The 12862-nt window shown below is 39.5% G+C and overlaps 1 protein-coding gene across 1 annotated transcript; it reads left to right on the top strand.

Moving 5' to 3' along the window:
- Window positions 1–8916: 8916 nt before the first annotated feature.
- irx3a (iroquois homeobox 3a) lies at window positions 8917–12499 on the top strand. The gene is made up of 4 exons (XM_030076207.1): window positions 8917–9366; window positions 10003–11068; window positions 11607–11673; window positions 12155–12499. The coding sequence occupies exons 1-4, from the start codon at window positions 9148–9150 to the stop codon at window positions 12207–12209; spliced, it is 1407 nt and encodes a 468-aa protein (XP_029932067.1). The 5' UTR covers window positions 8917–9147; the 3' UTR covers window positions 12210–12499.
- Window positions 12500–12862: the final 363 nt, after the last annotated feature.

Below are 12862 nucleotides of genomic sequence, written 5' to 3'. Positions count from 1 at the left end.
TAATTTGCCACTATCATTCTCATGCTCATAAAATTTTACCTTCAATATGCCTATTAGTTGTTGTTCTGAGTTAATGGACTTATAATGACAACATGGGTGAGGGTGTGTACACACACAAGACTGCACACACACATAAATATACTCACAGGTATTAATGGTGTCACAGCTTGGCACCATCGTCATTAATAAGCACAATGTTTAGGTGAGTAAACCCTTATCAAAGATACCCTACTGTGGTTTAAGTGTTTGATTGTAAAATCTTCTCTGACCTCAGTCCAATGGCATGCTGAGCCAGTCAATAGGGCAGATTACAAAAGCAAGGCTGCACCCGCCCACCACCATAACACACACTACCATCACAGGATCTGGCCTCATAACTCCTGATGCCACTTACGTACTTATGAGATATAGAGTGCTAGATAGAGAAATACAAGGTGACACAGATGCCAGTAAGAGGGTGAAAGGTACTTTCTCATGATGCCATTGTTAATGCTGCTCAGGGGTCATGTGGTATTATGTTTCGAGAAAGTGTTTTCTCATTTTGCCACTGGCAAACAGCTTTTTCTCAGCAATACTGTATTTGCCAAACTTCATCATAGCAACTGGGCTCGGCTGGATACCAAACAAGATCAGTTCTCTCAGTGTGCTTGAATTAATAAAAAAATACAAAAAAAAAAAAAAAAAAAAAAAAAACAAGGGGAAAAAATGTCTGCATTTTTATAAACAATAAATGAAGAAATATTGATTATAAAACTGAGGCATTTCAGCTAACAGTTTCTCTCAGGATAAAAATAACAATAAAATGCATATGGAGAGAGTTCACTCACTCAGATGATGACTTTTTACATCTCCAATGATTAATCTTAGGTCAATCAATAAATAAATACATAATTTTAAAAAAAAATGTATGAGTGGATTATTTAAGTGGATTATAATTTATATTGTGCATTTTAACTGATGTTTGCATCAACATTTGTAAGGATGATTCACTAACCTACTAACTACTTCATTATTAATGAAGGGAAATTGCATTTTAACTAGCAGTATTATTAATTGGTCAACATGCAGACTACACTGGGGCAGATGGATCAGCACAAATCAGGATATAACAGTGAGAGCAAGGATATACAGATTTCAATTAAGAGACATAAAGAAAGAAAGAAAGAAAGAAAGAAAGAAAGAAAGAAAGAAAGAAAGAAAGAAAGAAAGAAAGAAGGCCAAATGCAAAAAGCAAATTACTAAATGACTCATATCAAGTTACAGTCTCAAAGGGCTTCACAATGCCCACTTTATTAAACTATGAATGAAAACAATAAATGAGAATAAAAACAACTCTCTAACCTCAGTTCCTCATTGAGAACAACAACGAAAAACATTTTAAAAAAAGACAACAAAAAAACATGAGAAGAGTGGGCAAACAAAGATTAAATGTTGACAACAAAATGACACATAAATACAATACACAGAACAAATAATAACGCTGACATATTCGCCACTGATTCCGCTGTCTTGGTCAACATGGACAACAACATTAATGCAATACATTTAGAAAGGAGGTTGTGTGATGCTTAGGTTGACATGCACACATGCCTGAGTGTTTTCATGCAGCTACAAGTCATTTGACCACATGGATAACTTGGAAAAATTTAAGAACTAAAAATGAATGTGTGGAACCACAATGAAAATAGCCTTGGGTGAACTCATATGCTACATATTAATGGCCAAAACACTTCCTGGAACTGCAGTGATGTAATGGGGGGGTGGGTACCCTGAGCTTATTTATCATATAACATGGCTTGTTTATGACTGACCAACCATCAGCGCCAATGGTGGCATCATTCCAAGGTCAGCCAACCTTTCAGAAAGGAAATGCAATCAAATAGTCACATCCACATCTCTACAGCTACTGGCTTTTTTTTTTTTTTTTTTTTTTTATCATACATGGTAGCTACAGTGTTACGACCACAGCCCCTTGTGTTGTGATCTATCCAAATTCTGAATGCTTCCTTGCCACCCACTATCTAGCCCTACCACCCCCTGCAGAGTCCTGAACACCAGGCAGATGAGAAGGCTCCCGTCTACCATGTTGGTACAGCTGCCTCTCCTCCGGCCTCAAACCAGCAGCAGCAACAGCTGGAAAGAGTAAGGCTTTGTCTGGCTCAGTAGGCCCAAAGCACTGGGAAACTGATATTTGTCTGGCCACAGTGCTGAGTTGTGGGGCCACAAAAGGGCAGCACTGGCTACCACTGGACCAAGACTCTCCACAATAGAGAAACAAAACATGGGTTGTGATGTGTACATAGGCCTTTTGATAGATGTGTGCAACTGTACTGCAAACGAACGAGAAGACTGTCAATCTGAAATGTGAAAATGACGCTGGTATTCAAACTGGTTTTCACTGGTTTTCAGGGCAAGTCACTTCCTGAAGAGAAAGTGATTTGACTTCAACACTGCGTCAACAACCCGTTGGTCTGGGGTGGCTATACTGTATGTTTGTATGGGCGTGACAGTGACTTAAGGGAATATTTAGGAAGGTTCAAATGTCATGGCAGAAGTTTGAACTTCATTATTATGAAACAAAAGGCACCTGCATCCTCAATAGGTAAAATCATGTTATTGTTATATTTTTAATCCAATGTGACTTTAACATTATCTAATCCTTGTATATTATCACTACCAAAAGCGCCACCACCATCATCATCGTCACATGGCAAATATAAGGATAGAGGTGTATAGGAAACTGTTTTTAGCCACTCCCACCCCCACCTCCCTTCCCTCCCTCCCCCTCATCCTCTCTCTCCTGCTGTCACCTCTCACAGAGCCTGGCAGCATCAAGCCAGCTTGCATTTTAATTTGGCCCCGAAGTTACTTATTTCATTATCGATCATCCGTAATGCTGAATCAATGTTCATCTTGTTACGTGGACCATACCCGTGTAATACAGTGATAGTGGGGCCCAGAGTTACTCATTCCCTTTACAAAGTGACTTTACCGTAAAATCAATGCCTTGTGTTACTGATACAGGGGAAACTGCAATGGATGGAGAGAGAGTAAGTGGCAAAAAAAGAAAAAAAAAAGAAAAAAAAACCTACTCACCTTCAGTGCAGTGTGTTAAAAGGCCTGCAAACACCTATAGTGGGGGGAGTGTTATGCACACACACACACACACACACACACACATATATATATATATATATATATATATATATATATATAAATTGGATTATGAATGATTTTGTGGAGAGAATTATGACATTTTGCATGTTTTACACTGGCCTGGATAATTTTATACTGATCATGCCCCTTGACCCAGCCTATGGGCATGATGTGGGAAAAAGAATAATTCTGTGCAAATTTAAATTTCCGATCTAGGATCGGTCACATGGAGTGGGATGTTTGTTGCCTAAATAATTGCAGTATAAAATGACCCTGGCCTGCTAATAAAACCTGTGAATCCTTCAGGGCAGTATGCATAATGCTTAGGTCTATACCAAAGAGTAAGACTGCCCACTAGACACGATGGTGCTGTGACCTTCCCAATCAATTTCAGCCCATGGCTAAAACAGAATAGCCCATAGACTCATATTCATTCTTTTGGCCATATTTTCCTCAAACTCTGCTTCTTGTCTTTATAAAAACAGCTGCAGTAATGCTCTAGTTGTTTTTGGAAATGTGCACTAGCATTACAGTAAAAATATATACTATACATAATATCCTATAGGACTCTTAAATGAATATTATGGTTGAAGATTTAAAGAAAAAACAGAGTAGAATAATTTTGGTATAAATACAGTATTGAGTACCGCACACACTTTAAGTCCTTGTGGGATTGTTATAGGAATATTATTTTTAGTTTGGGGGAAGGTGGGAGATATTCATTAGAGTATATTATATCTATATATAAACAACCTATTGCAGACACACACACGCAAGGAAGCACATGCTCACACACACACACACACACACACACACACACACACATTGGAGTCTATCCCAGAGTTGGATGAATGCAGTATTTTTGAGAAACCACTTCAGGAGAGGTAAAATCAATTTTCTGGCTATACAGTGTAGTTGAATCGAAAGAACCATATACACATTCCAGGTAGGCATATCTATATCTATACCTATAGATATAGATACACACACACACACACACGTGTGTGTGTACATATATATATATTTATATATATATGTATATGTGTATATATATATATATATATATATATATATATATATATATGTGTGTGTGTGTACATATATATAAATATATATATATATATATATATATATATATATATATATATATATATATATATATATTCTTTCTTTCTGAATATTTCTTTTCATCACACATTAATCTAAAAGCTGCCTACTGCCTGGGTAATCAGCTTTGTTCAAGGAACTAGGAAGGCCTAGGAACTGGACTTAAAATCTCCAACTCAATGTATGCTTAACCTGAATGGCTGACTGTTTAAATTTTGAGTAGTAGCCTACAGCCTGTAGTTAACAAGTTAATGTAAAACACGTGTAAGGTAATGCGTTAATTCAGGCTTTGATCTGCTGTCATAACACAGTTTAATAAGTTGCAGTCCATTGACTATTAATTTGTTTCCAAATGATGTGAGCACACGGAACGGGCTCCAAAATGCTTTACTTTGCCACTAATGCAAATCGAAGTTAGGCCTATCTAGTTAATATGCATGATTGGTTAGTGTAATGTAATTAAAATCATACTATTTAAATTATCCCAACAGTAAAAAAAAAAAAAAAAAAAAAAAAATTAAACTTTAAATCTATTTTCAAAGTACACTTGCTTCTGCTGCTAAGAACAATTAATTTTAGAAACTATTTCATTTATTGGATTAAGACCCACTGTTCTTTAAACACGGCGAGATTTATTGGTCCTTTATTTCGCTGTAATGGGACATGAGTTTGAAAGAGCATATTTGGAGATCAAATAGTTAGTTTTTAGGTTGCTCACCGACTTAACTTTGAACCCACTGAGGGATGTTTCTGATTAACTAAACCATCTATATTTCCAACAGCTATAACAACTTCTGTGTAATAAGAACCTAATAATAAGAGACATTTTATGAATTGCACAGGGGATTGTTCCTCTGTGTTTTGTTTCGTTTCATGACTCTGATATATTCTTGCTAATAATCATCTTCGGCTTCCACTGGCCACTATGTCATACAATCACCTCAGACCACCCCGGGTTTTATCTTTACAACAGTTTGTACTTGTGAAATCTAAGATGCGAAATTCCGGATAGTCTAAACAAGGTCTCCCTTCACTTCAAGAAATAACCTAAAAATGAAAGCTGGTTTGTCAAGCAAGTCAAGTCTCTCTCTCTCTCTCTCTCTCTCTCTCTCTCCTACGCTCATACGCACATACACACACTCCACAAACCACCACAGCCATCCAAGGGTCATTAATTGCGTTTTCTTTTCAAATCCTCATTCGTCACGGTAATTAACCGATTTGATCAGAGAGGGCTCCTTTAAAATTGATTCCATGTGTGATAAGAAATGTGTTAGCTTGTTTTCTGTCGCCGGAGCGTTATGGAAAAGATCCAAATGTGTAATTTGAAGTGCCTCTGTTTGAAGCCTTTGATCTCGCCTGTTTTGCAGAGCCTCGGTTCATCATTTGCGACGTGTCGCTGGTGCCCTGTGTATTGCATAAGGAACCACTGTTGAGCGATAGGCCGTGTATGTTTGCTTATGAGAATGTGAAATTGTGTCATCTGCATAATTACCGTCAAAGAGCTCTCTACAAAACAGCCCTCAAGTCACTCGTGTATGATTGCCCTCTTTTTACAGCACCTACACATTAAATTGGCTCCAGCGCGCTTGCAGCGCTCTATTAAGAATTTTAAAAAGAAATTTAATCTATATAATAGTAATAATAATAATAATAATAATTTAAGAAAGAAAGAAAGAAAGAAAGAAAGAAAGAAAAAATAATTAATAACATGCTACATTAACTAGACAGCTTTATTAACTGGACTCTTTTGCACTTTTGCTACAGTGCCCTTAGTGTTTGCTGTGTTGGAATCATATTTCCGTGTGTGTGTTTGTGCGTGTGCGTGTTTGAGTGTGTGTGCGCGCGCGTGTGCGTGTCAGACCGGCTTGCCTATATGCGGAAGTCAAACACTGGGCAGTTTACTGAGACTCTCTGTCGCAGAAAGAGAGCGGAGAGGTGTCTTAATGCTTTTATGGCTATGCCAGTTTTTCCCAGCTCCGTGTTAAGTTAGTTCGCGGTTTGTTTGATTGAGGCAATAAATCAGAGGCAGTCGTTGGGGTGGGAGGTAGGTGTGTGTGTGTGTGTGTGTGTGTGTGTGTGTGTGTGTGTGTGTGTGTGTGTGTGTGTGTGTGTGTGTTGGGGAAGGGGGTAGTGAGGGAGGTCCGGCGTATAGTCCCGGGGAGGAGACACGTGTCCACCCGGACTTGGATCGCTGCTGAGCGTACACCAGCAGGCAGACACCTCGCTGGACTCATAGATTTCTATTCACACTTCCAATATGAGCGTTTCTTTTTTTCCCACGGCCCAGCCACGTCGTCTGGTTGCTTTTCTCTCTGTTTCTGTAGCATGGGTCTGTTTAGTTTTGCGTCTGGAGAGGTGATTTTTCCACTCTAATTTCTCTGTTTTTGTCAATGCACAACCCTGATACTTATTATGCTGCTCTGTATCCAAATGTCAAATACCATCCACTTATCTTCCAGCCACCTCTACTTGTCTGCCTGGACCTCCAGTTCAGTTTGCGGGTTCGCGTGTGTGTGTATGTGTGTTTGTGTGTGTATATGTGTGTCTGTGCGTGTTAGAGAGAGAGAGAGAGAGAGAGAGAGAGAGAGAGAGAGGGAAAGCGTGTGTGTGTGTGTGTGTGTGTGTGTGTGTGTGTGTGTGTGTGCGCGCGCGCGCGCGCGTCTGTGTGTATGTGTGTGTGTGTGTGTGTGTTTTAAGTGTGAGCGCTCTATTGACTACTATGTAGTGATTACCATTCCGGTCGGATGGCATCAGCAAGTCGCTGTAATTAATAACTCCGTAATCCGGGTTGGGTGTGCGACGGTGAAGAACACACTCACATCCAGGACAGAGTTCTACAACAAGGCGTATCCTTATGGGTAGCTCTATATGAGAAATTATAGCTGTTATTATCCCTTCCAGACAATGATAACTATCAGCTCCAAAAGAAGATTAAAGGTTTATACAAGTTCATAGTTCTTGGAAACCCGGATCGCATCATCAAAGCTAAAACGAGATTGATGAGATTTCATCTCGCTGTCAATATTGCGCTAAGACTTATACCATATTCAAATAAAGTGCGTCAAGTAAATAACTCAACCCCAGTAGTTGTTTTGCAAACGATTGACAAAACAGATGATGTTACAAAGTCGGGTTGTAATGCGATTACGGATGTCCCGGACACATTTTTATATATTGATTCATGGAATTTCAATTCTGACTCCCTTGCTTTGTTTTAATCCGTATTATTTACATGAAACATCAGGTTACATCAAATTGATTTCTTAAAGTTGCCTCAATCTGCCGGAATGATACAGTAGGCTATATCATGTTTTCCAGGATTATGTTATTTATTTTTATTACAAAAGAAAAAAGAATAGTTGTTGACACTTCTTAATACTGTCCCGAACACAATTTATTTATTCCGCAAAGTATTATTATTATTATTATTATTATTGTTATTATTATTTTAATAATAATAATAATGACACTAATAATAATAATAATAATAATAATAATAATAATAATATAATGACAGTGATGTTTTTCTACTCTTGCTGTGTACCGGAATCTCAGTTTTACCCTCAGAGTATTGTTCCTTAGAATAAACATGTTTCCAGCCCAATCCACTCTAATGTTTATTACTTATCGCTGTCATTGTTGGTACTTTACACTTTGAATTAATTAACAGTGCAGGGCGCTTATCGCCAGCTCCCTCTTTGATGTCAAGTGGCTACACACGACCCGTTTGATGTCTCCAATTAAAGAATGAATTGACTCCGATTCTCCTGCTACCATGAGCCCATAACACCTCAGAACCGGTGTGAGAAAACACAGCTTGCACGCAGTGATGTGAGGTAAATCAAAAGGTGGTAAACTATAACCACCAGCCGGGTGGTTATGTTTATAGCCTATCGTTTCAATTAATTATATTCTCCGGGCAGCATTAATTTCTCCTTTTTATTTATATCAGTTTGACATCGCATACGAATACTTTTTCGGTGAATTTATGTCATGATTCATGCCACCTTAATAAAGTGTGAGTAAACTATATTCCACAAATAAAAAATAAATAAATAAATAAATTTGAAAAAAAACAAAACAAAACAAAACAAAAAAAACGTGAGGGTAAACTGAGTTTAAGTGGGCTTACCATCAGCTTCTACCTCCAGTTTACTTTTTTAACCGGTACCCCCTTTACGGGACCAAGTAGGCGAGTCTCCAAGTTTTGTTCAACAAAGATAACTTTGCTGTGCATTTGTGTAGGCTATTAAAAAATTGCATTACGCGAAGTTAATCAGTCAGCGACACTGAAATATTTACTGTTTGTGCAAATGACCACAAATTGTGAATTAGCACTAAAAAATCGGAATATGGCTGAGGCGAACAAATAACAAATGAAATGATTGGCGAGCCATAAAATGAGATTTGAAACCCCATTCAAATACGAGCTCGCAACGTCACTACACTTATCCGTATAAGAGAGAGAGAGAGAGAGAGAGAGAGAGAGAGAGAGAGAGAGAGAGAGAGGGAGAGAGAGAGAGAGAGAGAGAGAGAGAGAGAGCCGTGGTGTGTGTGGTGTGTATGAGAGGGGTGAGATTTGAGAAATAGGAGGGGCTTCTAAACGACTAGAAATGTCAATCTGAGCAAGGGAGTCCCAATAATCTAAGGCAATCTGTAAGGACCTGACCTTAGTCCATCCAGATCAATAGGGAAGTGAGGGTGGAAAGAAGAAGAAGAAGAAATAAGGGGCGCAACCGGATCGTTTACACTGGCTGTTCCCGAGGAAATATAGACTTCCCTTGCCTGTACCTTTTGTTGCGCACACTGTAAAAGTGGATATCGAGGCGATTCCATTGCTTTGTGTGATTGCAGCAGACTTGTTTCCCTTTTCCTACAACCATGTCATTCCCTCAGCTGGGATATCAGTACATCCGACCGATATACCCGCCGGAGCGCCAGGGAATCGCAGCTAATGCCCGGGCCGGGACAGAGCTGAGCCCGTCCGGCGCCCTGTCCAACGTCCTCTCCACTATGTATGGATCTCCTTTCGCCGCAGCAGCACAGGGCTATGGAGCGTTTCTCCCCTACTCAAACGACATATCAATTTTCAATCAGCTGGTGAGTGTTCTCTCTTATATCTTTTCATTTTAAACTTTAAACGAAAAAACAAGAAAAGGAAAGAAAGAAAGAAAGAAAGAAAGAAAGAAAGAAAGAAAGAAAGAAAGAAAGAAAAAGAAGCGGCGTGCCTATGTAGCCCAGTCTAGCTGCGACTTAGAACTCCATAACAGTGGTGAACTTTATTCAATGAATCTTTGTTAACTTCACACTAGTTTTTAAAGTGGCCACAAAGTAAGAGAAGACAACAAAATGTAGTTTAGGCTTACTGTTAGCCCTCCAAAAATATAGGAGTTGATAACACGGCAGTTAATAAAGCAATGCAGTGTGCTTTAACAGGTTTACACGTATGGCCAGGTGGATAAAGTGTCAAAAATAAATAAATAAATAAATATCGTGTTGTTATCCGGGGATCTACACTGGAAATGTTTCTACTGAAGAGGAGTGAAAGATTTTCATTTTTACATTAAAGTTATAGCTATATATAATGGCCCGAGTTTATTGTTTTTATTGTGTTTAGATCATAATAATTATTATGGTTCATGAAGTAGAAATTCCCTTGCAAAAGTAGGCTATCCTGTACTATTAATATCTCATCTCTAACATGTTCCTCTGACTCTTATGCTCTTGTGTTTTTAGGGTGCTCAGTATGAACTGAAAGACAGCCCCGGCGTCCAGCACCCAGGGTTCGCCCACCATCACCCTGCTTTTTACCCATATGGCCAGTATCAGTTCGGTGACCCGTCCAGACCCAAAAACGCCACCAGGGAGAGCACCAGCACCCTGAAGGCCTGGCTCAGCGAGCATCGCAAGAACCCCTATCCCACCAAGGGCGAGAAGATCATGCTGGCCATCATCACCAAGATGACCCTCACTCAAGTGTCCACCTGGTTCGCCAACGCCAGGAGGAGGCTAAAGAAGGAGAACAAGATGACCTGGACCCCCAGGAGCCGCACCGACGAAGAGGGGAATGTTTACACCAGTGATCATGAGGGGGACGAGGGGGACAAGAGGGAGGACGAGGAGGAGATCGACCTGGAGAACATCGACACGGAGAATATCGAGAACAAGGACGACTTGGACGACCAGGACGACCTGCATTCAGATATCAAACTAGACGGGAGGAGTGACTCTGAGATTTCTGACGGCTATGAGGATTTACAAGGGCCCGACCAGAGGTTTCTAAAGGCGGTGGGTAAAGAGGGCAAAGACATGGAGAGAGGAGGAGAGCACTTCCACAGCCACCACCACCACCATCACCACCACAATCACAACCACCACCATCACTCCTCGTTAGAAATTAAAGCATCGCAGCCCAACGGGGAGCAGCTGAAACTGAACCCGGGCTCCGTTAGTTCGCCGCCGTCAGAAAACAACGCTGCCCCGGCCCAAAAGCCAAAGATCTGGTCTTTGGCAGAGACAGCCACGGCCCCTGACAATCCACGCAAATCGCCACAAATGAACGGCAGCAACTCCGCAGGGTCGGCCGCCCAAACCATCATCACCCCTCACAGACTTATCTCTTCTTGTCCCGTTGGGAAAATCCAGAACTGGACGAACCGAGCCTTTTCAGCCCACCAGCTGGCGTTACTGAACTCAAACCATTACCTGGGACTGGCAAACCAGGCGACTGCTACCAGCCTGGCCCTCTACAGCAGCAGGCAAACGGAGGACAAGAGTCATAGTTCAGAGACAGCAGTCACAGGTACATGTCCCCGACACTGAGACGCGCATGTATAAATAATAACAACAACAACAAACTATTACCCACCATTCATTTATGTTATTTCAGACCCCCTTTGCCTTCCTTGCCAATTAAATGGAAGTATTTTTGAGGCTACACAAATGAGCATAGTATGTTTCAGTGTTATTGGTGACATAGAATACTTTGTGTGTGTGTGTGTGTGTGTGTGTGTGTGTGTGTGTGTGTGTGTGTGTGTGAATGCCTTGAAATGAGCCGTTTTTGCAATTTTAAGAGCTTGCCAGACTGCGTTTTTTTTGTTTTGTTTTGTTTTTAATTGGATTGGGTGAAAACTGTTTTTTCCCTTCATTTGGTATTGTTCTACCTTAAGATACACGTCCATGCGCTTGTATTTGCCTATACACAGAGCTCTAAAACTAACCTTTTTTTTTTTTTTTTTTTTTTTTTACACCAGACTCACTGAAATCCACATGTGTTCTGACAATTGGACAGTTTAATTAATGTATTTTTCCCCAATTGTTTTTCGTTGCCACTATTTCAGAGCGATCTAGTGCCTTGGAAGCAGAGAAAAAGTTGTTAAAAACAGCTTTCCACCCAGTTCAAAGACGGTAAGAGGCTGTCATTTTATGCCATTTGGGAATGTTGCTTTTGATGCAATATCACATTTTGTTTTTGAAACGCAATATATCCAAATTAGCATATATTTCTGTTTTGAGAGGACTTCTCCTTTTTTCTCTCTTCCTTTTTTCTTTCCTTTTTCTTTTCTTTTCTGGTCGTTTCTTTTACTTTCTTTTCTTTTCTTTCCCTTTTTCTTTTCTTCTCTATTTTTTTTTCTTCCTTTTTTGGATCCCTGCGTGCATTTCTTTTATTTCGTCAAGGCCTATGCTATTTATAAATGTTTGGCCATGCAAAAGAGCTCAATATAAATTCAACACAGGCTCGTTTTTTTGAAAGGCAACCGTCACTTTTCAATCACCATGTGTTTAGCTCTTCCATTAGGCTATTATCAGATTTCAAAAATTAGAATTATTATTTTTATTACGGCATTTTTTTTTTCTTATTTGTTTTTCTATCACCCATCTGTTTCAGGCCTCAGAACCAGCTAGAAGCAGCGGTGGTTCTTTCGGCTCTCTCCTCTTCATAATCCCCCGCCCCTCCCCACCCCACACCTCTTTTTTTCCTTTTTATTTGAATATGTTGTATGGAATGTAAAATAAGAATAATACATCTCTGTATACTTACATTGTAAGCATGTCCTGTGTAAAACTGCTAATGTAATAATGTATGAACCTGTAGTCTGTGAGTTTTTTTCCCTCCTTTTTTCTTTTTGTAAGTTCTGTGAGAATTTGATGTTCAAATGTTTTGTATATAAAGTTAAGAAAATGTACATACTTGTGAACCAAATTGTACAAGAAAGTCTATATTTTGGCTAATAAATGAACTGCTGCAACTTTAAGAAATTGGTGATTTTTGGCCAAGGTATTTATATATAGATTTATTTACATATATATACACCTGCTTTATTTAAGCAGAATAATGATCCTGCCTGTTATATTTCACGTTGTAGCAGAAAGTGCTCTTTGCTTGAATTGGTGTTTGTGTGTGTGTTAGTGGACGGCCTAAAGCACAGACTTCATCCTACGTGGCAGTGATAAGTAAATATTCGAGGGATTTGCTGTACTTTTATAGTGGAGGGACTTAGGGCTAATTAGCTAGTATTGCGGCGTACATTTGGATATTAATGTTGTGGGATTATCCTTACAGAGGCGTAGCAGTCGCATTAAAATGAATAATTCT

This window comes from Myripristis murdjan, chromosome 3 (genome assembly GCF_902150065.1).
Source record: "Myripristis murdjan chromosome 3, fMyrMur1.1, whole genome shotgun sequence".
Classification (NCBI taxonomy): domain Eukaryota; kingdom Metazoa; phylum Chordata; class Actinopteri; order Holocentriformes; family Holocentridae; genus Myripristis; species Myripristis murdjan.
Note: the sequence above shows the minus strand (reverse complement) of the source record. Positions and strands in the feature narration are given on the sequence as shown.